Below are 27,758 nucleotides of genomic sequence, written 5' to 3'. Positions count from 1 at the left end.
GTGCAGCAAGAATAATTTTTTTTACATAGGCTTTTAAATTGACTTTGATGGAACTTTGTTCCATAGAAAGAATCTCAGATAAGACTTTTTTAAAGCTGAGCCCAACCATAGATGGATTTGTACCATCAAATGCCTATGGGAATTCCTCTCCCCTTGAGGTTCCAAGATAGACTTGGGGCTCCTGGGCCTGTCAGAAAGTGACATTCTTTACTTACCACAGGTCAGGAATCCTGTACAGGAACTGTGTAGACAAGTTATGAGGCCAGTTTTCCCAAAGGACTTTTATTGTTTCCATAAGTCAAATTTGATTCCTTAAGGGAAAGTACACCATTCCAAAGCTTTGGTAAAATAACCAGTTTCTCCAATTGTGTCCTGTTACAAATGAAAACAGGTTCTTACTGCACTTATGCCATAACTGTATTGCCATAAGTTAAGAATACTCACAAATAGTTTCCAAATTCTGGAGAAATCAGGTAGAGAGAAACAAATATACTCCAAATTTTGTTCATAGAAGTATACTAAATTGTTAAAAGCTGTCAATAAAGCAAAAGTTTCCTTGACTCTGAAAAACAATACAAAGGATCAGCAACATTTTAAGAAAAAGTCAAAAATATTACTTCGGTTTTTTTTAGTTCAGTCCATGCAGATAACTCCTGTTCTGCTTGATATTCATGAACATTTCAGCTCTCCCTGGAGAACTGCTTGAACCTGGGAGGCGAAGGTTGTGGCGAGCCAAGATAGCACCACTGCACTCCAGCCTGAGCAACAAGAGTGAAACTTCATCTCAAAAAACAAAAAAGTTAAATTAGTTTACTATATCCATATATAGTGTATATATATATCCATATATATATATGGATATAGTAATATAGCAATCCATATATATATATATATGGATATATATATATATATATATAGTATGGATACATATATATATAGTATGGATATATATATATAGTATGTGTATATATATAGTATGGATATATATATATAGTATGTGTGTATATATATAGTATGGATATATATACACACACACACATATATATATACCTCTTTATTTTTGTAACTTTCTTTACATTGCTCTTATTTCCTGGTTTCTTTTACCTTGTTTTATACATAACCTTTAAATAAGCTTTGAATTAGACAAAAATTATTCACCTTTTTAAAAAGGACACACTTCTTTAAAAAAAAATGTTTTCCTACAATACATTATTGAAAAATACCCAAATAATGAAATATCTATTAATCTAACTTTAGATTCTAAATTATGATGAGTTTGTCTACAAGTATTTTTCCCATTGTATTTACCTAACTATTTTAATCATTTACCTAGATTATTTATGTAAACTGTGATAGTCATCATTTAAAGTTATGGAACGACCACTGCAAAATTATTACTGAGACAGTGAAACAGATCTGACCTAACTGAATCTATCATGCTTCTAACCTCCAAGCTGTCTTTGTTCATTCCTGGGCATAGGCCAAACTAACTTTGGGAGGAACTTAGTTTATAGCTTAGCTTTGAAACAAAGATGATAACAGTCCTTTCCTAAAACAAACTTTACTGCCTGTGGACTAGACTGCTTGAAGCCAAAAGATTAGAAGTTACTAAATTCAAGATGTAACTATTTTCATTAAACCAATATCAATGTCTTATTTATTAAAAATTACACAAGCAAAGTTCATTCTGTTTTGGGCTGGGTTTATAGTTTTGTAACCCCTATGCCAAATTTTGACACCTTATAGTGTTTAGCAGGGATAAGTATTAAGTTGCTTGATTAATAAATGCAAACAAAAATGTATGCTGGCAATTCTTAAGACATTTCTAATATTACGTTTCCAATAATTTTAAAGCTAGCTTATTTATTAAAGATTTTACTTAAGTTACATAAATTTGAAAAAGCCTTTGACTAGTCTTTCCTTTTTTCCTGATAAAGTATTTGATTCAAGTACTTTTATTTTCTTAAGCCAACTAATTAGAGCTCTTTTATATATTTTCAGGAATGAAACATTGTGTAACATAACACATAAATACATAGATGTATTAGGCATGCCAATAGAAGTACATCTAGAATCTATTTTTTCCTATCTTAGACTTTCAAATTCTTGATAACTTGTTTCACTACCCTAGACAATTGTCAGCTAAATCGCCTTAAATTTGCATATTAAAGGAAACAACTCAGGTGAAAATCAGCAAAATTTACATAATCAAGTATGGAAAGAAAATGTCTGGTGTGCTAGAGGGAAATTAAAATGGATTTAATTGCCAATTAAACAAAAAATTACAGAAATTATAAAGGCCTTTCCAATATACACATGCACACACACACACACACACACACACACACACACAAAGATTCTATAACTTAGGAACTCTATAGTTTGCAGATGGATCCTAGGACTCTTTTTTCTTTAATGTGAATGTGCACAAAGACCATATTATTTCCATTTTACATAAACTCTGGCAAGTAGAGGTGCCATAAAACCTACGGAGTGCTTGAAAGGGGAGTCATTCTCCTTGTTTTCTTCTCATTCTTAGATTATTGGTTTCCCACTTTCTTTTTCTTAATAAAAGGAACTGAGATTATTAATAAGGAACTTAGATTATTGGTTTCCCACTTTTTTTTCTTAATAAAAGGAACTGAGCTGTGGCCTAGAGTTTTTGTGTGATGAATCGATGTGTGCTGCTTGTAAGCAGGATTCCACACCACTGAGTTGTTTCTACCCTCTTACATGACTCAGTTTCTCTCTCCAGAGGTCTATTATCTCTGAGAGGGCTCAAAACACTAGGTAATCAGCCCTTATATGTGTTTCCTGGATGAGCCTTTTTTTAAATTAATTTTTAGGCCAGGAGCGGTGGCTCACGCCTGTAATCCCAGCACCTTGGGAGGTTGAGATGCGCAGATCACCTGAGGTCAGGCGTTCAAGCCCAGCCTGGTCAACGTGGTGAAACCCCGTCTCAACTAAAAATACAAAAATTAGCCAGGCATGGTGGTGAATGCCTGTAATTCCAGCTACTAGGGAGGCGGAGGCAGGAGAATCACTTGAACATGGGAGGCAGAGGTTGCAGTGAGCTGAGATCATGCCACTGCACTCCAGCCTGGTTGACAGAGCAAGACCCCATCTCAAAAAAATAAATAAATACATAAAATTAATTTTTGTTGGGGATTTTCCTGTAGGGCTGCTGCACATTGTGGGGGTGTCAAGCCCCCAGACACTCCCTCGAGGCCCCAGTCACCCAGGGGCAACTTTCAGCTGGAATGAGCAAATGTTGTTTCTCTTCAGAGCTAAGAAAATTCAGTCTCTTATGCAAATATACACAGACAAGCCAAATCAAGATTAATTTTCAGAGAAAAAGCAATGGAGAAGATCCTTTAGAATGCATATCTGAACTAGAATTAGGATCCTTAACAACTTCCTAGGAGAAAAAATAAAATAACAGCCAAGACCACTTCCTGTAAACTGTGCTCAGCCACCCCTAACTTTGTAGTTCTCATTCGCCATTACACACGCTAAGGTCAAAACCTCTCACAGTACAAGGTCATCTCTGGTACCCACAAAGCCAAAGAGGTCAGGTCATGCAATACAGGAAAATAGAGCTTTAGACCTAAGAAGAATCTGCCCATGACTCTTGAAACTCCACAAAGAAAACACAACACATCAAAAGGGGTGAGTGGCACCTTTGTTCTGAATTCTTTAAAGGGGTTCAAATCATTAGAAGCCTTCTCTAGATTTTTTTGGTACTGCAGGTGGCAAAGGGGAAGGAGGTATGCTGTAGAAGAAAAGTAAATGAAAGAAACTTTTTTTTTAAAAGACAGGAAGCAAACACAGAAACCAAGTGCATGGTTTTCTGTTTTGTTTTCCCTCTTTTGCAGCTGCAAGGAATTGTAGCCAAATTAGAGAGGCCTTGTTACCCATAATTTGGAATTCTCACTCAGATTTGACCAAGTCAGGTAGAGTAGGTCAAATCTGATGGGAGAAAGAAAAGAACAAACAACAACAACAATAACAAAAATGTGATCTCTGAGCACGCTAATGATAAGGAGAAATTAAGATCAGCTGGTTGTTAACTCTAGCCAAGACAAAACCCAAATTCAGCTACTTACCTAGGGTTGTGTCTTGGGCTGAAGAAGCAGGAAAAAAATCAAACTTGTCTTCCCTGTTGGGAGCAACCTCAGACTCTATAAAGGAGTTACCTGCCTTCCATCATCATGAAAGCAGGAAATCTTGCCTTCCTTGTTGGAAGCAAGTAAAACTCCAAAAATAAGGGAGTTGTACAGCAAAATAAATTAGATCTTGACCAAATCTTAGGAGATTGGGGATTCTCTAGAGTGGGGTGCTCCCAGACCTCAGCAAATTGTCCCATTGGTTTGAGCCATAAAGTTATCTCATGCTGGTATCAAACACCAATAGGAGATTTACCAAAGGTCAGGGGTACCTCCACTCAGAATCCCTTTGTGGTTGCCAAATGTAAACCCCAAACATCTGAGATAGGTCTCAGTTAATTTAGAAAGTTTATTTTGCCAAGGTTGAGAACGTGTGCCCGTGACACAGCCTCAGGAGGTCCTGATGCTATGTGCCCAAGATGGTCAGCTTGGTTTTTTTTGTTTGTTTTTTTTATACTTTAAGTTCTAGGGTACATGTGCACAACGTGCAGGTTTGTTACATATGTATACATGTGCCATGTTGGTGTGCTGCACCCATTAACTGGTCATTTACATTAGGTATATCTCCTAATGCTATCCCTCCACCCCCCTCCCCACAACAGGCCCCGGTGTGTGATGTTCCCCTTCCTGTGTCCAAGTGTTTTCATTGTTCAATTCCCACCTATGAGTGAGAACATGTGGTGTTTGGTTTTTTTGTCCTTGCAATAGTTTGCTGAGAATGATGGTTTCCAGCTTCATCCATGTCCCTATAAAGGACATGAACTCATCATTTTTTATGGCTGCATAGTATTCCATGGTGTATATGTGCCACATTTTCTTAATCCAGTCTATCATTGAGGGACGTTTGGGTTGGTTCCAAGTCTTTGCCATTGTGGATAGTGTCATAATAAACATACATATGCATGTGTCTTTATAGCAGCATGATTTATAATCCTTTGGATATATGCCCAGTAATGGGATGGCTGGATCAAATGGTATTTCTAGTTCCAGATCCCTGAGGAATCGCCACACTGACTTCCATAATGGTTGAACTAGTTTACAGTCCCACCAACAGTGTAAAAGTGTTCCTATTTCTCCACATCCTCTCTAGCACCTGTTGTTTCCTGACTTTTTAATGATCGCCATTCTAACTGGTGTGAGATGGTATCTCATTGTGGTTTTGATTTGCATTTCTCTGATGGCCAGTGATGATGAGCATTTTTTCATGTGTGTTTTGGCTGCATAAATGTCTTCTTTTGAGAAGTGTCTGTTCATATCCTTCACCCACTTTTTGATGGGGTTGTTTGTTTTTTTCTTGTAAATTTGAGTTCTTTGTAGATTCTGGATATTAACCCTTTGTCAGATGAGTAGATTGCAAAAATTTTCTCCCATTTTGTAGGTTGCCTGTTCACTCTGATGGTAGTTTCTTTTGCTGTGCAGAAGCTCTTTAGTTTAATTAGATCCCATTTGTCAATTTTGGCTTTTGTTGCCATTGCTTTTGGTGTTTTAGACATGAAGTCCTTGCCCATGCCTATGTCCTGAATGGTATTGCCTAGGTTTTCTTCTAGGGTTTTTTATGGTTTTAGGTCTAACGTTTAAGTCTTTAATCCATCTTGAATTGATTTTTGTATAAGGTGTAAGGAAGGAATCCAGTTTCAGCTTTCTACATATGGCTAGCCAGTTTTCCCAGCACCATTTGTTAAATAGGGAATCTTTTCCCCATTTCTTGTTTTTGTCACGTTTGTCAAAGATCAGATGTAGATGTGTGGCATTATTTCTGAGGGTTCTGTTCTGTTCCATTGGTCTATATCTCTGTTTTGGTTACTGTAGCCTTGTAGTATAGTTTGAAGTCAGGTAGTGTGGTGCCTCCAGCTTTGTTCTTTTGGCTTAGGGTTGACTTGGCAATGCGGGCTATTTTTTGGTTCCATATGAACTTCAAAGTAGTTTTTTCCAATTCTGTGAAGAAAGTCATTGGTAGCTTGATGGGGATGGCATTGAATCTATAAATTACCTTGGGTGGTATGGCCATTTTCATGATATTGATTCTTCCTATCCATGAGCATGGAATATTCTTCCATTTGTTTGTATCCTCTTTTATTTCGTTGAGCCGTGGTTTGTAGTTCTCCTTGAGGTCCTTCACATCCCTTGTAAGTTGGATTCCTAGGTATTTTATTCTCTTTGAAACAATTGTGAATGGGAGTTCACTCATGATTTGGCTCTCTTTTTGTCTGTTATTGGTGTATAAGAATGCTTGGAGCACAGCTTGGTTTTATACATTTTAGGGAAATATGAGACATCAATCAATATATATAAGATGAACATTGGTTTGGTCCAGAAAGGCAGGACAACTTGAAATGGGGAGGGGGCTTCCAGGTCATAGGTAGATAAAAGACAAATGGTTGCATTCTTTTGAGTTTCTGGTTAGCCTTTCCAAAGGAGGCAATCAGATATGCATTTATCTCAGTGAGCGGAGAGGTGACTTTGAAGAGAATGAGAGGCAGGTTTTCCCTAAGCAGTTCCCAGCTTGACTTTTCCCTTTAGCTTAGTGATTTGGGGACCCCAAGATTTATTTATTTTCCTCTCACAACACTTTGGGCAGAAATTAAACTATTTGCCTTGCATACATCTCTCTTCAAAAGAAAGCTATCTGTGCAATAAGCTCTTATCAGTAAATTGCTCCTTATCCACTAACTCCACCTATTAAGTTCCCGTATGCAGAGCGCAGTGCTGGATAGGGAGACAGGAATGTAACATTTCTCTTTGGCAAACAAGATAAAGATAGAATAAGACAGGTAATACCTAGTTGCTGAAACTTAGCTCAACACAGGCCTACAGTCATCAATGGTACACCTACTCTGTGTAAGGTACTAGATTGGATACTAAAACTATAAAGCCAGCCACAGTGATTTATGCCTATAAACCCAGCACTTTGGGAGGGGAGGCAGAGGATCTTTTGAGGCCAGGAGTTTGAGACCAGCCTAGGTAACACAGCAAGACCTCATCTTTACAAAAAATTTAAAAATTAAAAAAAAAAGGCCAGTGTTTTGGTGCATGCTTGTAGTCCTAGCTATTCAGGAAGCTGAGGTGGGAGGATCACTTGAGCCCTGGGGTTCAAGACTGCAGTGAACTATGATCGCATCACTGCACTCCAGCCTGGGTGACAGAGCAAGACCTCATCTCTAAAATAAATAAATAAATAATATATGGAAAAAAATTTCAGGTACAGTCTTCGTCCTTGGTGTAGTGGGAAAGACAGATGACAAAAATTAGTTAATACTGCGATGCCCAGACTACTATGGGATCACAGAGAAAAGGTTCAAGGAAGGCTCTATGAGTTACTCAAACCATCTTGAGGGATGGTTAAGATTAGCAAGTGAGAAAAGATGACAGGAAGCAGTGTTATAAAATAACATGGGTATATGTCAGGAATTCTTTGGCTAATAACACAACAATAGTAAAAAGTTATCACTAGCAGATGAGCTCATGAGAGGATTTTGTCAGTTTTGTTCACAGTAAGTGTGGCTCATAGAAGGCACTTATTAAGTATTTGTTAAATGAACAAATGGATCTGAGTTCAAGGTTTATGGCAAGGAGCAACAGGGAGGGAGACAGGACAAAATTAGGGAGACCTTGGAAGAAGCTTGGATTGTATGGTGATGGGGAAAAACTGAAGATGTTTACAAAGAAGGATCGCATGCCTGGATTTGTGGTTTTGAGCTTCAGGGATGAGAAAGGACCTAAGTGGCACAAGACTGGAGACCGAAAGAGACAAGTTATATAGCCATTGCTAAAGTCAGGTGAAACATATGGAATTCGGTAGCAAACTTGTCCCCTAAAGCCACCAGAATTAACATGAAAAAGACTAGCAATATCAAGTGTTGTCAAGGATGCAGAGCTAGAGCTAGAACACTCATCCTCTGCTGGTAGAGTATAAATTGAAAATATATGCAGGCCAGGCATGGTGGCTCAAACCTGTAATCCCAGCACGTTGGGAGGCTGAGATGAGCAGATCACTTGAGGTCAGGAGTTTGAGACCAGCCTGGCCAACATGGTGAAACCCCATCTCTACTAAAATTTTAAAAATTAACCAGGAGTGGTGGTGGGAGGCAGAGGTGGGAGAATCGCTTGAAGCCAGGAGGCAGTGGTTGCAGTGAGCTGAGGTTACAGTCAAAGTGGGTGACAGAGAAAGACTGTCAAAAAAAAAAAAAAAGGAAGGAAGGAAGAAAGAAAGAAAGAGAAGAAAGGGAGAAAGAGAGAGAGAAAGAAAAGAAAGAAGAAAGAAGGAAAGAAAGAAAGAGAAAGAAAGAAAGAAAGAAAGAAAGAAAGAAAGAAAGAAAGAAAGAAAGAAAGAAAGAAAGAAAGAAAGAAAAAGAAAGAAAGAAAGAAAATAATACATGCAGTATAATTTCAAAAACTGTGGGGTAGCTTCTACTGAAGCAGAACCCACAATCCCACTTTTAGCTATACAACAGAAATCAGTGCTTATGTGCCCACAAAGATATCCCTACAAAGATATGGACAAGAACATCCACAGTAGCACTATTTGTCACAGTGAAAATGGATAAACTGTGTTACATTCATGCAATGGAATACCAAAGAAACACTGAAAAATGACTGCAGTGACATTATCCAGGTAAGTCTCATAAATACCATGTTGAGTGGAAGAAGCCAGACACAGAAGAATACATATTGTAGAATTCCATCTTTCTTTTTTTCTATTTTTTTAAAAACAATTACATTTGAATCAGTGCACCATATTCCGTTTTTGTTTTTTTTTTTGAGACAGAATCTCTGTCTGTCACCCAGGCTGGAATGCAGTGGCTTGATTGTGGCTCACTGCAACCTCCACCTCCTGGGTTCAAGTGATTCTCGTGCCTCCGCCTCCCACATAGCTGGACTTACAGGTGCGCACCACCACACCTGGCTAATTTTTGTATTTTTAGTAGAGATGGGGTTTTGCCATGTCGGCCAGACTGGTTTCAAACTCCTGATCTCAAGTGACCCACCCGCCTCAGCCTCCCGAGGTGCTCGGATTACAGGCATGAGCCACTGCACCCAGCCGTCCATCTTTAAAAGTCCAAAAACAGGCAAAATGAATTTATCATTGCTTCCTGCCAAGACTGGTCGTTCAGGTAGCCAAGCCCTGCCTATGTTCCCACCAGAAGTTCTTATCTCTGCATGAGCTCTGACCTCAGATTTCACAGAAAATCATGAACCTCCCTTCATGCCAAAGAGCCACCACCCAGCTGCCACCTAACTCTTAGCAAAGAGAAACTTTTGCAGATCCTTTCTGACACCTTCCTCCCCTGGCCAAGGCCAAAAGAACTAGTTATAGGGGAGATGGTTACAAACCAGGCAACTCAGATAAACTATGAAATTCTGCACCCACACTTAGGTAACCCTATTCTCAAGAATCAAAAGAATAATTTGCTGTTACAGAAGTGGATTCATGAGCAACCTGGTAAGTGAAATGGGATCAAGGTAGAGTTACAAATCTGGGGTTTACTTTGAAGTAATAAATATAATGACAGACTCAGGCAGAATGCTGCTGCCTGGAGAAGCAGAAGCCTTAGGTGTGGGGATGGTTTCTCCCTGCAGCACACCAGGCACTAAAGTTAGTTCTAGACTTTTCTAGCCCCTGCCCCAAAGTCCTAACACCATCATTCCTGGTGGCTCAACCACCCCCTTACTGGGAACTCAAGTTTTCACCCAGTCCCAACCTCACACTCTTCCTTGTCTTCAACCACGTAATATATTTAGTACTAAAGTCTTTGAATTCCATCTTTCTTCAAAATAAGACACTCTCGTGAAAGATGCATTATTTTATATACCACTAAAAAGTGTTCCAAGTGAAATATAACATACCATCCACTATGAAATGAATTCTGATTCAGAGATGTAAACATTTGAAAAGAACATGTGCTTCTTAGAATCAATGAATTATAATACTCTTACCTGGGGAGAAGTCAGGGAATGACAAATCCCAGGCCATTTGATTTCAGGAGATTGTGTATATTAATTAACAAATCCTCGATACCAATGTATAAGAGCTCTGAGAAGTTCCAGTGATGGAGTTTGTTTATTTCCAGCATCATTATATGTTTTAGATCTTAGATTAAAGGTATATTATGGAGAATTATAGAGATCTGGCAAAGTTTTAGCATAAGTAATTTTGAAAGGATGCCAAATATGAAAATATTATGAATTTAATGTGTTTAATGTGTATTTATATTTAAAGTGTCTTGCAGATGATGGAAATGAGTAGGATTAACTTTTCAATCAAGAATAAAATTCCTTAAAGCCTCAACATTTTCGCAGTACTTGAATCAATAAATGTTTCACCTTTGTGCATTTGTGAACAGATTTTTGAATTTTGTGGAGCTGATGCTAAAAAATTGGAAGCCAAGATTCAAGAATTAATGTAAGCTGATCTCCAAGGCAAAATACACTTGTGACATTTTAAAAGGCAAGAGCAAATGTGTTTGTGCTTTTATTTCCAGCAAACATTGTAGTGTTCTATTGGTCTCTCTCCTAATGCTTTGCTGGTTGAATACCATAATGCAATCTCATTGCACAATTGCTAAAAACTGTTGCAATATCAGATATTATGTCATTTCCATTCTCCAACTTGGCCTTCCCACTTGCTCTGCGCACACTCCTTTGGCAGTGTTTTTATGAGCTTCACAAGAGAGGTCCTGCACAGCTAAGTAATACCAGGTCATCAAGATTTTCCAGAGATTAGCAAAGATCCAATTCTTCCCAGTGGTCAAGGAACAAATAAATGCCTTAATGCCCTCGTGCACTTTGAATATATGAAAGCCTCTGCCCATTCAGCCATTTTTTATAGTACAAAATTCTTCTCCAATGCATCTTTTTTTTTTTTTTTTGAGACAGTCTTGCTCTGTTGCCCAGCCTGGAGTGCAGTGGCATGATTTCGGCTCACTGCAATGTCTGCCTACCAGGTTCAAGCGATTCTCCCACCTCAGCCTCCTACGTAGCTGGGATTACAGGCAGGCGTCACCACATCTAGCTAATTTTTGTGTTTTTAGTAGAAACAGGGTTTCACTATGTTGTCCAGGCTGGTCTCGAACTCCTGACCTCAAGTGATCCTCCTGCCTCAGCCTCCCAAAGTGCTGGGATTACAGGCATGAGCCACCACGCCCAGCCATCATTTTATGTTTGAACTGTGTCATTTTTCTCTCTCTCTCACTCCCTTTCTAAAGTCCTCCTATAAAAACAGACACACACACAGACCCACACACATATAAACCAGAAAGTCCTTTTACTGCCTATTGAAAAAAAAAAAAACTGAGATAACTCAGACATTTAGAGCCCAGAGGAGAAGGCTTCTTCTATACTATACTAATTGTGCCTATGCTGAGGCTGCCACCAGATAAACACTGGAGTCTTAAGTCATAGACAGAGTGGAGCTGGCTTTCCTAGGCATTAATAACTGAGATTTTGACAAAGCATAGGCTCCATATGCTTTTTTAGAATTCTTTGGAGTAGGCAAAGCACAGTGGCTCACGCCTATAATCTTAAAACTTTGGGAGGCCGAGGCAGGCGGATTGCTTGAGCCCAGGAGTTTGAGACCAGCCTCGGCAACATGGTGAAACCCTGTCTCTGCAAAAAACAGACAAATTAGCCAGGCATGGTGGCTTGCATATGTAGTCCCAGCTGCTTGAGAGGCTGAGGTGGGAGGATCACTTGAGCCCAGGAGTTTGAGACCAGCCTGGGCAACATAGCGAGACTCCGTCTCTATAAAAAAGAAAAAAAAATACAAAAATTAGCCAGGCATGGTAGCTCATGCCTGTAGTCCCAGCTGCTTGGGAGGCTGAGGTGGGAGGATCACTTGTGCCTGGGAGGTGGAGGTTGCAGTGAGCTGAGATCATGCCACTGCACTCCAGCCTGGATAATAGAGCAAGACTCAGTATCAAAAATAAAAAATAAAATAAATAAATAGATAAATAAAAATTTAAAAAAATCTTTGGGCTACAGAGGAAACCAGCACATACTAGTTTAAACGAAAAGGAGAACAAATATGCACTGAGCACTTACTCTGCCAAACACTGGAATAGGCACTTAAAATAAAACTTGATTCGTGGAATCCAAATGCAGAGATACAGTCAGCCTTCACATGAGATTAGAAGCAGGGAGAGGAAAGCTATGGGGGACTCAGGATATTTCCAAGTATTTCTGTCCTCTGCTTTTCATCTGAATCATCCTTTATGTTGCTACAGATAGATGTTCTTTATTTTCCAGTCTTCGTGCTGGAAAGTAGTCCCTGCCAATAACTCCCAAGCATGTATTATCTCCTCCATTCAAGAGACCAGCCAGACTATTCCTTCCTGAACAACTCTAGCCAGGGGGCAGGATCACAACAATAAAGGCAATTTTGCTCCTATTATAAGGGTGGGGGTGGAGATGGTGGGAACCCCAGAAAAGCAAGAGGCTGAAAAGACTTAAAATGTTGTGCTCACTGCAAAAAATAAATTTTTAAAATAAAATAACAATTTAAAGCAAAAGTTGTCTGATAAAAATCTGTATATGCCATGCTCACATATATATTTAGTGTATTTGCTAGACAATATCCTAAACCCTTTGCATTCATTACCTCATTTAACTTTTGCAGCAATCCTATAAGTGGAATTGTGTTGAGAAATGTTTAACAATTGGTTCTCTGGGAGAAAAACACTGCCTGGTCTGAAGTGGTTGCCAATTTCTGTGGTGTAAATACTTGGTAGATTTCAAGCTACCCAACGGCATCACTGAGCATGCAGTTGGGAAGAGACATACACAACAGGCCCTCATGAGCTGGTAAGATTTAGCTGTAGCACACCAGTACCTACAGTGGAGGTACTACTTTTATCCCTATTTTCTTGCACAGGAGAAAACAGACACAAAGAAGTTAAATGACTTGCCCAAATTTCCCCAGAAAAATCCGCATTGGACTCTATGATGCCAAAGTTAAGACTAAAGGTTAAAGAAAAGTTGTATAGTCAAGCTTATAAGTATGGCATATAATGGTGCCATGCTTATCTTAAATTCTACCAGTCACACTTACTGCTTAACAAAATTAAGTGTCAGAAAACTTCAGATCATCTTGTCTGGTGACCTCAGTTTAATAAGACCTCATTTAGATGGGTTTAGAGTAACATATATCAATTTGAACTTTCAGGGCTAATGCCCAAGTTTCTAAACCAAACTGCGATCTACCCAATTATTTGCACCATACTGTATCTAGATCATCTCTCTCTCTCTCTCTCTCTCTCTCTCTAGATCATCTCTCTGTGTGTCTCTCTCTTTTTTTTTTTTTTTTTTTTTTGAGACAGGTTCTCACTCTGTTGCCCTGGCTGGAGTGCAGTGATGCGATCACAGCTCACTGCAGTCTCCATCTCCCAGGCTCAAATGATCCTCCCACCTCAGCCTCCCAAGTACCTGAAACCACAGGCATGTGCCACCATGCCCAGCTAATTTTTGTATTTTTTGTAGAAATGGGGTTTCACGATGTTGCCCAGGCTGGTCTAGATCTCCTGGGCTCAAATGATCTGCCCTCCTCAGCCTCCCAACATGCTGACATTACAGGCATGAGCCACCATGCCTGGCCTGGGGCCTCTTTTTAACCTCCACAAAGAATACTGCAGTTCTGCCAGGCACGGTGGCTCATGCCTGTAATCCCAGCACTTTGGGAGGCCAAGGTGGGTGGATCACAAGGTCAGGAGTTCAAGACCAGCCTGGCCAACATTGTGAAACCCCGTCTCTACTAAAAATACACAAACTAGCTGGGCGTGGTGGCAGGTGCCTGTAATCCCAGCTACTCGGGAGGCTGAGGCAGGAGAATTGCTTGAACCTGGGAGGCGGAGGTTGCAGTGAGCTGAGATCGAGCCACTGCACTCCAGCCTGGGTGACAGAGCAAGACTCTGTCTCGGGAAAAAAAAATATATATATATATATATTGAAGTGCTTCCATCAGAGCCCATGGGCCCTTTAAGCCAGCAGTCTGCTTTACTCCAGGGTAGTACCCTGCAGTATTCACTGAAGCAAGCCCACCATCTTTCCTGACAGCCTCCTGATTTCTTCCATGTGCACTGAACAACTCAACAATATCTGCCCCAACCTCCTGGCTCCCAAGCACAGTTCTCTCACTTCTCAAAGTTTGCATTAATGACAAAATACAAAGAAAAATATGTATCCAGATTTACTGCATCATTTCCTCCCAGTGAAGTTAAGAACATTACTTAACCACAACAAAAGTATTTTATCTAGGACCAGGGATCGGGGCTCATGCCTGTAATCCCAGCACTTTGGGAGGCTGAGGCAGGAAGACTACTTGAGGCCAGGAGTTTGAGACCAGCCTGGGCAATGCAACAAGACCCCATCTCTACAAAACCTAAAAATTAGCCAGGCATGGTAGCACACGCCTGTAGTCACAGCTACTCAGGAGGCTGGGGTGGGTGGACGGGTTGAATCAAGGAGCTTGAGGCTGCAATGAGCCATGAGCCATGATCGTGCCACCGCACTCCAGCCTGGGGAACAGAGTGAGAACCTCCTCTCAAAAAAAAAAAAAAAAAAAAAAAACCAGCCTGACCAACATGGTGAAACCCCGTCTCTACTAAAAATACAAAAAAAAATTAGCTGGGCGTGGTGGTGGGCACCTGTAATCCCAGCTACTTGGGAGGGTGAGACAGGAGAATCACTTGAAACTGGAAGGCAGAGGTTGCAGTGAGCCAAGATTGTGCCACTGCACTCCAGCCTGGGCAATAAGAGCAAAACTCCGTCACAAAAAAAAAAAAAAAAAATTTACCTAGCTCTTGCATCTCCCGTGAACACACTTTTAACATGCTAAGAAAGTTCTGACTTAACGTTAACATTTACTCACCTAGGATTTACAAATTTCAGTCTAAATTTAAAATCTTCCTCCCCAAACGTTTATATTGGGCACACTCACCACTAGTCCTGGAAAAGTGTGAGGTGGGTCAAAAACCAAGTTGGGACCTTCCTCACTTTCACTTTCAGTACCTTCTCACCCAGGTTTTTTTCCTCATCCTAATCTGCTATCACCACCCAGCACACATTTTATGTCTTATTTCCCCAAAGCCTTTCTTGTTCTTACCAAGATCCATTTCTCCCATCATTCATTCACTCATTCATCCAACAGTCATTAACGGGGTGGTTTGATGCTAGCAGTAGGCCCATCCTAGTGATGCATAGAGTATGAATACTCTCCTTGAGATGCTCACACTTCAGCAAGAGAGACAGGCATGAGCAAACAAAGCTAAAGGAATTACAGTAAGAGATGCTCTAATCAATATTGATGCAAAGGCTAAATGACAGGTAAGAGTGATTGATTTGCCTGGAGGTTGGGTACGGAATGGGATTGCATTTCAGTGGCTTCTGGGAAGAGCTGACAGTTAGGCTGGGCTTGAAGGCTAGGAGGAGTCTGTTAGATACCCAAGGGAAGAAAAGGCTGATAACACAGACAAAAAAGTGATTTGAAAATGGAGGGCGGAGGGACAGTGGCAGAGTCTGCAGTGCTGGAATTTGGGGAAAATGGAAAAAAGCAGCTAATCTCAGTAGGCCTCCTAAAAGGCTTCAAGTGTCTCCTTCTTAGAGGCATTTGTTTGCATAGGAGCAAAGTTTAGCACAGTAACATTCAGTGTTAGAAGGCATGCTTGATTGACCATCAGAAGATGAGTTCTCATCATAGTCTATTAGCAGCTGTGTTGTTTGAGGTAGGTCAATCTCTCTGAGCTTGATTTTTCAACACTTAGGAAGAGAAGCTGGAGTAAGGACTCTAAAAGGCCCACTCATAAATATATCTACAGGCCAGGCACAGTGGCTCATGCCCGTAGTCCCAGCACTCTGGGAGGCAAAGCCTGGTGGATGACTTGAGGTCAGGAGTTTGAGACCAGCCTGGTCAACATGGTGAAACCCCGACTCTGCTAAAATTACAAAATTTAGCTAGGTATGGTGGCACACGCCTGTAATCCCAGCTTCTCTGGAGGTTGAAGTGGGAGAATCGCTTGAACCCAGGAGGTGGAGGCTACAGTGAGCTGAGATCATGCCACTGCACTCCAGCCCGGGTGACAGAGTGAGACCCTGTCTCCAAAGATGAAATTAAAAAATAAAAGGCTGGGCCCAGTGGCTCACGTCTGTAATCCCAGCACTTTGGGAGGCAGAGGCGGGTGGATCACGAGGTCAGGAGTTCAAGACCAGCCTGACCAACATGGTGAAACCCCGTCTCTACTAAAAATACAAAAAAATTAGCCAGGCATGGCGGCGTATGCCTGTAATCCCAGCTACTCAGGAGGCTGAGGCAGGAGAATTGCTTGAACCCGGGAGGCGGAAGTTGTAGTGAGCCGAAATCATGCCACTGTACTCCAGCATGAACACCAAGAATGAAACTCTGTCTCAAAATAAATAAATAAATAAATAAATAAATAAATAAATAAATAATAAAAATACATTTTCACTGTGGACCAACTTGTGGTACTATTTCAGAGGAGTGATGCTTGAGCTCAGAAATAATGTTCTCTGTGCTGCTTTCCACAGCTTGTGGTGCTCCTATTCAGCCCCACACTTCACAGGAGCAGAGCACCCTCCAGGGTCTATTATGAGACCCCACATGTGGATTGTGAGAAAGCTCAGCATGAGATTCAAACCCCACTCCTGAGTAAGCACTATTGTGTGGTCCAGTTGTCTAGCTCTTGTCCAAAATCAGAGTTAGCCCACCTAAATCTGAAGTAGGTCCTGCCTGACACTGTCAAAGGAAAAAAAAATTGCATAGGGCACTAGCGAACATACAGTGGTAGGCTAAGCTCATTTAGAAGTTGTCACCCAGATGCGGTGACTCATGCCTGTAATCCCAACACTTGAAGAGGCCGAGGTGGGAAGACTACTTGAGTCCAGGAGAATGAGATCAGCCTGGGCAACATAGTGAGACCCTGTCTCTACAAAAATTACAAAAATTAGCCAGGTGTGGTGGCACACACTTGTAGTCCCAGCTACTCAGGAGGCTAATGCAGGAGGATCACCTAAGCCTGGGAGGTCAAGGCTGCAGTGAGCCATGACCGTGCCACTGCACTCTGGGTGACAGAGTAAGACGCTGTCTCAAAAACAAAAAAAGAAAGAAAAAAGAATTGTGCTCAATAAGAGAAACTACTCTGTCTGGCGCAGTGGCTCACACCTGTAATCCCAACACTTTGGGAGGCTGAAGCGGGTGGATCACCTAAGGTCAGGAGTTCGAGACCCACCTCGCCAATATGGCAAAACCCTATCTCTACTAAAAATACAAAAATTAGCCAGGTGTGGTGGTGTAATCCCAGCTACTCAGGAGGCTGAGGCAGGAGAATTGTTTGAGCCCTGGAGGTGGAGGTTGCAGTGAGCCAAGGTCGCACCATTGCACTCCAGCCTGGGCAACAGAGGGAGTAAGGCTCTGAGAAAGAGAGAAAGACAGAGAGAGAAAAGAAAGAAGAAACTACAACAAAGTTTGTAAAAGCCCATCTGAGGAACAGAATCACTTTTCACATTACATTTTTATGACTGAGCCCTAGTATCAGGCATCCTTTCCTCCAATGAGAAAGGGGAAGAACTGTTTCAGACAACATGCTTGGATAGAACTACTCATCTCCAGAAAAAACAGTGGACTAAGGCAGTTGGCCTTCTCCATGGGTTAATATTCTGAATAGCACTTTGGTCCAGAGTTGAAGGCCTTCCTGAAGCTAGCCCAGCTCAGAACTGTTGCCACCTGGGAAGTCTTGATTCTTGGTGTGTTCAGCAAGGGCAGAAGGTCCTCCTGAAGACACTTGAGCACTCTTAGGTAGTAGTGTTCTCAAGGCTCCCAAGCAACCCTGGGAAACTGAAACAAACAGACATGCATTTCCCATGTCTCTGGACCTTCATTTCACATTTCTGGGCTATAGACTCAATGTCTATTAAGGTTCCGTGCAGAATAGTGTTCATTCTTCTTCTATGCATGCTGTATGTCAAGCACTGTACCAAGCAATATACCTCAGACTCAATTTACATTGCTCATCTAAGTCTCACAATGACTGAAATTGATATTATCACGATTGCCACTTTATAGATGAGGAAACTAAGATTTAGAATTTGTCTAAGTTCTCCGCAGCTAGTAAGTGATGGAGTAGTCGTTTGAGATACTGCTACGGTGGCACCATAATGTTACTCGTATATGTAGCCATCTACATGGGGTGATTCAAGAAGACTCATAAATTTCTCTTTTCTCCAAAAGACCTCTTCAGTCTCTCTAGCCTCTCCTGATTCCTGTCTCTTGTAGAGGAGGAATGAGTTTTAACAGTTTAGTAGTTTTGCTTAAAGAATATAGAGCAAGTTTTTGAAGACACAGTATATGTAACAGGTCAGTTTTGATTAATTCATTTAGTCAGTAAACATTTATTTAACATCTATTATGTACCAGGCATGGATCTAAGTTCTTAGGATATAACAGTGAAAAAAATAAACAAAGATCCTCTACCTTAAGGAGCTTACAGTCTAGCGAAAAAAGACAGAAAATAATAAATAAGTGAAGAGCAGATTATAATAAAAGGTGACAAGCCTTGCAAAACAAATGAAAACATAAGATGGGATAAAGAGGATCAGGAATGGGGGAGTGAAAGAGGCAGGTAAATAAGATGTCAGTTGGCCTCAGTGTGAAACCACTGTTGCAAAATTGTAACAGTGATATAGTGAAAGAGATCTAACCTGACTCACTCCATCTTGCTTCTAACCTCCAAGTTGTCCTTGTTCATTCCTGGGCGTAGGCCAAACTAACTTTGGAAGAAACTTAATTTATAGTTTAACTTTGAAACAAAGACATAATATCCCTTTCCCAAAACAAACACTTTTCCTGCCTGGGGACTAGTCTGCCTTTGAGGGACTAACAGCCACAAGATTAGAAATTATGGTTTAGGAGTCATGCAGCTAGAGGCCACAAGATTCTGATCCTCCTCAAATTGCTCCTGGGGATAACATCACTATGGTAAAGCCTAAGGTCAGTGCTTGAGATGTTTTGCAGTCCCTGCACTTGATGGATCAGCTGGCACCACCCAGATTGATAAAGTGGCTCATCTAGTCTTGTGGCCCCCACCCAGGAACTGACTCAATGCAAGAGGACAGTTTCGATTCTCTCTGATTTCATTTCCGACCCAACCAATAAGCACTCTCAATTCACTGACCCCTACCCACCAAAATGTCCTTAAAAACCCCATCCCCCAATTGTTGGTGAGACCCATTTGAGTAATAATAAAACTCCAGTCCCCTGTACAGCTGGCTGTGTGTGAATTACACTCTTTATTGCAATTGTCCTGTCTTGATAAATCAGCTCTGTCTAGGCAGCAGGCAAGGAGAACCTGTTGGGTAGTTCCAAGTGGGAAGGTAAGACTTAAGCAAAGGTTTTGAGGAGGTAAGGAAATTAGCCAAACTCTGTGGAGAGAATAGGAATTGAAGCAAAAGGAGCAGCTGGAACAAAAACCCCAAGACAGAGCGTGCCTGGTGTGTGTGAGAAAGGATATAACAGTGAAAAAAAAATAAAGATCCTCTACCTTAAGGAGCTTACAGTCTAACGAAAAAAGACAGAAAATAATAAATAAGTAAAGAGTAGATTATAATAAAAGGTGACAAGTCGGCAGGTGACAAACGGCAAGGAGGGCTGGCTGAAGTAGGAATGAGGAAAAGAGTGCTGGGAGAGGTGGTCACAAAAGTATCTCAGAAGACTAGATCATATAGAGTTTTGCAGGACACCGTCAGAACTTTGCTTTTATTCTGTCAGAATGGGGGCTGGTGACGTTTTGAGCAGAGGAGGGACAAAGGGAAAACCAGGAGGAGCCTGTTTCAGTAACTCAGGCAAGAATTAATGGAGCCAGCCAGACACAGAGGTTCACGCCTGTGATCCCAGTGCTTTGGGAGGCCGAGGCGGGTGGATCACTTGAAGTCAGGAGTTCGAGACCAGCCTGGCCAACATAGTGAAACCCCCGTCTCTACTAAAAATACAAAATTAGCCAGGCGTGGTGACACACACCCATAATCCCAGCTACCTGGGAGGCTGAGACACTAGAATTGCTTGAACTTGGGCGACAGAGGTTTCAGTGAGCCAAAATGGTGCCATTGCACTCTAGCCTGGGCAACAGAGCAAGATCTGTCTCAACAACAACAAAAAAAGAATGGACCTGAGACCAAGGTAGTAACAGCAGAGGGGGTGAGAAATGGATTTTTTATATGTGTAAATAAATTGGGATTAAATTTCCTGACGGCTTGTATGGGGGGCCTGAGAGAAAGAAGAAGAATACCAAAGATTTTCCTGAGCACTCTGAAGGGTGGAGTTGCCAACCACTCTGACAGAGATGGCTGAGGGTGGAGCTGGTTTCTAGGGAAAGATCAGGGTTCAGGTTTGGACATGTTAAGTTTGAGGCATCTACTAGGCATCCAAGTGCTGTCAGTGAATAGGCTATAGAATATATACATCTGCAGTGCAGGAGAGAAGCCTGGGTTGGGGATATACATTTTTATTTTATGTTTTTTTGAGACGGAGTCTTGCTCCATCACCCAGGCTGAAGTACAATGGCACAATCTCAGTTCACTGCAACCTCCACCTCCCAGGTTCTAGCGATTCTCCTGCCTCAGCCTCCCGAGTAGCTGGGATTCCAGATGCACGCCACCACACTCGGCTAATTTTTGTATTTTTAGTAGAGATGGAGTTTCACCACCTTGGCTAAGCTGGTCTCGAAACCCTGACCTCAAGTGATCCACCTGCCTCGGCATCCCAAAGTGCTGGGATTACAGGCGTGAGCCACCGTGCCCAGCCGGGGATATAAATTTCGAAGTAGTCAGCACATAAATCTTTTAAAATCACAAGACTGAATATGACCTTCAAGGGAGTGCATATAGATTGAGATGAGGATGAAGGATCCTAGACACTTCCACATTATGAGGATGAGAAGAAGAGAATAACTTACAAAGAAGACTGAGAATTCATGACAAGTGAGGTGGGAAGAAAACAGAGTGTAGTGTCCCAGAAGCCAAGTAAAGAAAGCGTATAGAGGAAGAGGGAGTGAGTGACTATACCAAACAATGGATCAAGTACAATGCAGAGTAAGAACTGACCATTAGCTTGAGCAACATGGAGGCCACTGGCAACAGTGGGGTGGGAAACTGATTGAGTTGCTTCTGGAACTTGGGTTTTACTATTCAAGAGGACAAATGAAAAGGTGCTGGTGGCCAATTAGGAGAGATGTATTTCCTAAAAGAATTACATTCCAAATAATTCCTAAAAGAGTTATTTCCTGTAGGTATCTGCTGGTTAGAAATTTGTCCCCTACGACCGACCGGGCACCTGGTGGGAGGGACCGGGAGCCCGCACTGGGGAACTGCAGGATGCAGGCCCTTGGGCAGGAGCGTCTGGCAGAGCCAGGAGCGCAGCAGGCTCCCTCCTTTGCAGGACGAGGTGGGGCCTCTGCGGCCGTCCTGGACAGGCCGGAGGTGGCGGCAGCTTTGCCCACGTGGAAGCGGGGCTGGTTCTCACTTGCCTGGTGGTGGTCTCTGGCTCCACCTTGCTTGCTGCAGCCCTGGGGAGCAGGCACTGGGTGGTTCTTCCACCTATTTGCTGCTGGTTCCCTGGACAGTGCGTGGGCAGCAGGGGGCTGTGGGCAGGGCTGGAGTTTAGTCTAAGGTAATGTAACAATGTTGGTTTCTTAGTTTTGACAAATACAGCACAGTAACTTAAGATGCTAACATCAGGGCCGGGCACGGTGACTCACGCCTATAATCCCAGCACTTTGGGAGGCCAAAGCAGGTGGATCGCCTGAGCTAAGGAGTTCAGCACCAGCCTGGGCGACATGGCAAAATCCCATCTCTACAAAAATATACAAAAACTAGCAAAGTGTGGTGGCACGCACATGTAGTCCCAGCTACTCAGGAGGCTGAGGCGGGAGGATTGCTTGAGACTAGGAGGTCGAGGCTGCAATGAGCCGAGATGATGCCACTGCACTCCAGCCTGGGCAACAGAGCAAGACCCTGACTCAAGAAAAAAAAAAAAAGTTAATATCAAGAGACTGAGTGAGGAATATACAGGTACTCTCTACCATCTCTGCAACTTTTTAAAAATAAATCCAGGCTGGCACGGTGGCTCATGCCTGTAATCCCAATGCTTTGGGAGGCTGAGGTGGGTGTATCACCTGAGGTCAGGAGTTCGAGAGCAGCCTGGCCAACATGGCGAAACCCCATCTCTACTAAAAAAAAAAAAAAATACAAAAAAAAAATTCGGGCGTGGTGGCACGTGCCTTTAGTCCCAGCTACTCAGGAGGCTGAAGTAGGAGAATCACTTGAACCCGGGAGGCGGAGGCTGCAGTGAGCTGAGGTCACACCACTGCACTCCAGCATAGGCAATAGAGCAAGACTCTGTCTCAAAAATAAGTAAATAAATAAATTTTTTAAAAATCCAAAATAAAGTCCATTTAAAAAAAAAATGCATTTGTAAGGAGATGTGCTATGAAGGAGAAGCACTCGTGCTTTGTGAGCGTGTCCTAAGGAAAGGAAATTTGAGCTTGCCAGAAGTCAGAGATGGCTTCCTGATGAAATAACTGTAGACCTGACACCTTAAGAATGAGGGGGCATTTTTGAAAACCGCAGTTCTCAAAGTCAAACAAACTCATACTTAGACATTACAAGAGTATTTTGGCCATACACAGTGGTGTGCGTCTGTAGTCCCAGCTACTCAGGAGGCTAAGGAGGGAGGATTGCTTGAGGCCAGGAGTTCAAGGCACTACAATCGCGTCTGTGAATAGCCACTACACTCCAGCCTGGGTGACATAGCAAGACCCATCTCTTCAAACACACACACACACACACACACACACACACACACACACACGCACAAAACAAGCATTTTGCTTCCGAGAAAGTTTTTCAAGTAAAGATCATAAGTATTCTTGCTGATGCATTGCGCATTTTCAGCCCAGACCTCTGCCTGGTGAGGCAGATGGAAACCTTCAGGGGGTGAGGAGACTGTGCACTGCTTTTGAGGCCATTTCTCTTTCCCACAAACCTGATGTTGCCAGAGACAGGAGTGGAAAACTCTACAGCCTGTAATCTTTAAATATTTGGGTCCAGATGTGATGGGTCCATTAAGTAGGACAAATGAAGTGTGTTCTTCACTCCACCAAAGCAGCCTATCACTCCTTACCCATTCCCCATGCATGCCGTTCTTCCAAGACCAGGTGATATGGGAGTGAGAACCGAACAGAACTGGGGCCAGACAAGATTTCCACGCCAAGGATGGAAGCCTGGAGCTAGCTTGCTCTAGAGAGTCAGCTGCTGAAGGGCGAAGAATATGACCAAGGAGGTGTGGACTAAAACAAGGCCCCTGGACCTAGAGCAGCACTAGTATTAGTAAAAGCGACTGAATATGCCTGGCACCTTGGCTCATGCCCCATCATTCCAGAGCACAGGCCACTGTAATGAGGATGGCTGGAAAATCATTATATAGCCAGTGACAATAGAAAGGCCAAATTATGTGCATGAAGGTTTAATGTCAACGTGTAGTATGTGCAAGTTAGACAAATGAATGTCAAAGACCACCTGTAAACCCAAGCCAACACTAACAAGTCACAGGACCTCTGGAAACAGCAGCTGTGAAAATGTCTTTAGAGAAGAACAGGATGGAGAATGAATTTCATGCCCACATGTGGCAGAAGTCACATGGAGTTACTCTGGCAGCTCAGGCATTTTACGTTCTGTAGCATCTCTCTACATGTTGGAGCAGGCAGATGTTCAGTTTTCTTCACTATTATTTTGGTTCTGCCTTACATTGGAACAATAAAACAAGCCATATGTCAGAATCCAAGAGAATTCTCTGGAAACCAAAGGCTTCTCCATCTCACTTTCAGCAGCCAAAGTCTCAATGTGACTTCACTTGCTTACAAGTAGAAGGATCCATGCTTTTTTAATGGCCTTTCTGTTGTAATAGGAAAAGAGAGAGGTGACTTATTTTGTCTGTTGTCTAATGAAGAGTCATGCATTTTTACCAGTACAATTTTTATTTATCAAACACTAACAGTGTTTCCAGCTGGAACATGACCCAGTAATGGCTCATCAAATGCAATCAGTGGGTCAGCATTTTCTTAAACTCAAACAAACAAACAAAAAAAATCTGAGGCCATGTGCGGTGGCTCACACCTGTAATCCCAGCACTTTGGGAGGCTGATGCAGGTGGATCACTTGAGCCGAGGTCAAGACCAACCTGAGCAACATGGCAAAACCCTGTCTCTACTAAAAATAAAAAAAAATAAAAAAAATAAAAAAATAGCCAGGCACGGTGGCACAAGCCTGTAGTTCCAGATACTCAGGAAGCTGAGGTGAAAGAATTGCTTCAGCCTAGGAGGCAGAGGTTGAAGTGAGCAGAGGTTGCATCACTGCACTCCAGCCTGGGTGACAGAGTGATACCTTGTCTAAAAAAAAAAAAAATCAGAGTGCATCTACTATAATAATGTGGGTTCTGGTAGTCAAGTTTGAAAGTCATTGTGGTAGGGGCCTCATCTTCCTTAGGGATGACCTAGTTCAGGGATTCTCAAAGTGAAGGTCTGGGACCGGGAGTGTTAGCATCACTTGGGAATATGTTAGAAATGCACATTTCAGACCCCACTCCAGATGCCCCTAATCAGAAGCTGTTAGAGGTGGAGGCAGAGGACACATGCAAGGAAAATGGAGATGATTCTGATGCACACTTGCTTTTGAGCAACCCTGGTGAAGTACGCCAAAGAACTGATTAAAAATATCAATGAGGCATTAAAACAAAAGAGTAAAGACAAAAACAAGTTGCAACCCTTTGATAAACAATGAGGCTCAAGAATCCCAAATAAATAGCCAGAAAAACAACTACAAAAACTCTTACAGGGGTAAGTAAGTTTTCTTTAATAGAGTTGCATCTTACACAAGGCTAGGATCTAAAGATAGAGGGTAAGAAAAAAGTAACATCAGTCAAGATCCTCCATAAAGTACAGTCAGTCCTGTGTCCCAGTAAGGTCATTTTTGCTCTTCTGCACTGAAACCCATCATCATTTCCTTGATGGAGGGCCAGATGGAGTATTGGCTTGTGTCTAGGGCCGTATTGTTCCAAAAATATTAATTGAAAATACTAGAATCTGTTCTGTGTAGTGAGATGGTACCCACCTGGGCAAACAAACTAATTTCCCAGTATGTGTATGTGGCTGGGAGTAGGAGGTGTTTATATTATTTTCTCTCTCTTCATATAGTTGAAGTCAACACAAGTTACCTTTGCAGCAGATGCAATTCCAGTTATCCACCATTTACTTGGTAACTTTTCCTTCCCCAAAAGGGACGCACACACACACACACACAATTTCATTTACTCCTTGCACAACTCTGAGATCAGTAATGCTTTTTTGGTTTCTTGGGGGGGTTTTTTTGAGACAGAGTCTCACTCCGTTGCCCAGGCTGGAGTACAGTGGTGCTCACTGCAACCTTTGCCTCCGGTGCTGAAGGAATCCTCCCACCTCAGCCTCCCGAGTAGCTGGGACTACAGGCATGTACCTGTATTAGCCACCACATCTAGTTAATTTTTTGTATTTTTAGTAGAGACAGGGTTTCAGCATGTTGACCAGGCCCTGGCTGAAGCAATCCTCCCACCTCAGCCTCCCGAATAGCTGGGACTACAGGCATGCAACATCACATCTAGGTAATATTTTTGTCTTTTTAGTAGAGATGGGGTTTTGCCATGTTGCCCAGGCTGGTCTTGAACTCCAGAGATCAGTAATACTCTTCTTATTGTACAGATACGAAGTTTAAAGGTTGAGGTAGCTTGTCCAAGGTCACACAACCAGCAAATGGTAGAGTGTAGATGTGAACCCAGGTATGCCAGAGAAAATTAAAAGCATGATACACTAATATGACAAAGATTCTCTCAAAGCAAAGAAAATTTACTGCCTCAGTCAATCCTTTTATTGGTGTCACCCTCGGGCCCATGTACCCTAGGATACAGGAAATGGATTTCAGAGAAATTGCCTTGGCTAGCATATTCCCCTCTCCCAGGAGTGTTCCTGAAAATCTGTGTGTGCCACTGATAGCTTTTTAATATACTATGTGTGCTCACTCTTAAAAAAAAAATCCTGAGCCTGTCTTCTTGCCATTGTTGTTGTTCACATTAGGTGTCCTCTTAAAAGGAAGCATTAATTTTATTATTCCTCATCGGGGCTTTACAGAAAAGACTGGCCAGGCACGGTGGCTCATGCTTGTCATCCCAGTACTGTGGGAGGCCAAGGTGGGTGGATCACTTGAGCCTAGGAGTTCAAGACCAGTCTGGGCAACATAGTGAGACCTTGTCTCTACAAAAAATACAAAAATTAGCTGGGTGTCGTGGCATGTGCCTGTAATTCCAACTACTTGGGAGGCTGAGGCGGAAGGATTGCTTGAGCCAGGAGGTGGAGGTTGCAGTGAGCCATGATTGTGCCACTGCCCTCCAGCCTGGGTGACAGTTGTGAAATCCTGTCTCAAAATAATAATAATAATAATAATAATAATTTAAAAACTTTTAAAAAAGAAAAGACTGGATGGGGATGAGAGGGCAGAGAAGAGCAGCCAAGGAAAGAAGGTTTAAGCAATATACGGTACAGTATTTTTATAAAGCCACTGCTCCCCTGGGGCGATCCTTATTCCTTCTTACTAAAGAAGGTGGGGCTTTTCTCCAGAAAATTCCATCAACCCTGGAAAGATCAGATGGCAATTTACCATGAGGTAAGAATGCAACCTCTGCCAGAATTCCTTAGCCCTTAACTTTTCAAGCTTTAGTCATCAGCAAGTCACCTTTATCATCATTTACTTCACCTATTCACTTTTTGTATATGAATAGATTTTACAATGAAAGCTTTTATCACCATGCCTTAAAGAGAAAATGAGTGTTGCTCTCAGAAGTGGAAGAAAACTTCAAACATGAGTGCATTGAAAACAAAATGACTTTTTTTTCAATTCTAACTTGATATGTGGCTTGTCAAAGACTCAAAACATGTGTGTTCATTCTCTCTCTTTTCTTCCCTCTCTTCTTCCCTGTCTCTTTCTTTCCCTCCCCGATCCCCTTCAGCAGGATGAGCAATTATCAGAGAGATGTTAAAGATACAACAGCACCAACTAAGACTTTCTTCTTGAGTAATCAATCAGTATTGAAAGATGATCGATTTTTTTTCTTTTTTTTTGAGACGGAGTCTCACTCTGTCACCCAGGCTGGAGTGCGGTGGCATGATCGCCGCTCACTGCAACCTCAGCCTCCCTGGCTCAAGCGATTCTCCTGCCTCAGCCTCCTGAGTAGCTGGGATTACAGGTACACACCACCACGCTCGGCTAATTTTTTGTATTTTTAGTAGAGACAGGTTCACCATGTTGGCCAGGGTGGTCTCGAATTCCTGACCTCAGGTGATCCTCCCGCCTCAGCCTCCCAAAGTGCTAGGATTATAGGTGTGAACTACCGTGCCCGGCTTTTTTTTTTTTTTTTTTTTTTTTGAGACAGTCTTACTCTGTCACCCAGACTGGAGTGCGGTGGCGCGATCTCAGCTCATTGAACTTTCTTCTGCCTCCAGGGTCCCAGCGATTCTA

General features: G+C 42.1%; 1 protein-coding gene and 1 long non-coding RNA gene across 24 annotated transcripts in view; one reads left to right on the top strand and one right to left on the bottom strand.

Annotated features, from left to right (window-relative positions):
- TXNDC8 (thioredoxin domain containing 8) overlaps positions 1-10,622 on the top strand; it is a 35,513-nt gene extending 24,891 nt beyond the window's left edge. For 8 of the 16 annotated variants that reach the window (XR_010136578.1, XR_010136577.1, XM_054520434.2 and 5 more), the window contains 2 exons: positions 9,541-9,606; positions 10,508-10,622. Coding sequence is in view for 13 of the 16 variants with exons in the window: in XM_054520434.2 (XP_054376409.2) it covers positions 9,541-9,606; positions 10,508-10,570 (129 nt within the window). In the remaining 3 variants the exon portion in view is untranslated. Of the gene's footprint in view, positions 1-684; positions 757-9,540; positions 9,607-10,383 lie in introns of those variants that run through there. The other 8 variants (XR_008509940.2, XM_009244732.4, XM_054520432.2 and 5 more) reach the window with 2 other exon arrangements.
- LOC112134913 (uncharacterized) overlaps positions 1-27,758 on the bottom strand; it is a 151,675-nt gene that overhangs the window by 92,498 nt on the left and 31,419 nt on the right. For 6 of the 8 annotated variants that reach the window (XR_010136579.1, XR_010136584.1, XR_010136581.1 and 3 more), the window contains one exon: positions 216-372. The exons of the other annotated variants lie outside the window; for them this stretch is intronic. This is a non-coding gene — a long non-coding RNA (uncharacterized LOC112134913). The remainder of the gene's footprint in view (positions 1-215; positions 373-27,758) is intronic. 8 annotated transcript variants of the gene reach the window in all.

This window comes from Pongo abelii, chromosome 13, assembly GCF_028885655.2.
Source record: "Pongo abelii isolate AG06213 chromosome 13, NHGRI_mPonAbe1-v2.0_pri, whole genome shotgun sequence".
Lineage (NCBI taxonomy): Eukaryota > Metazoa > Chordata > Mammalia > Primates > Hominidae > Pongo > Pongo abelii.
The sequence above is the reverse complement of the archived record's forward strand: the minus strand, read 5'-3'. Positions and strand labels throughout refer to the sequence as shown.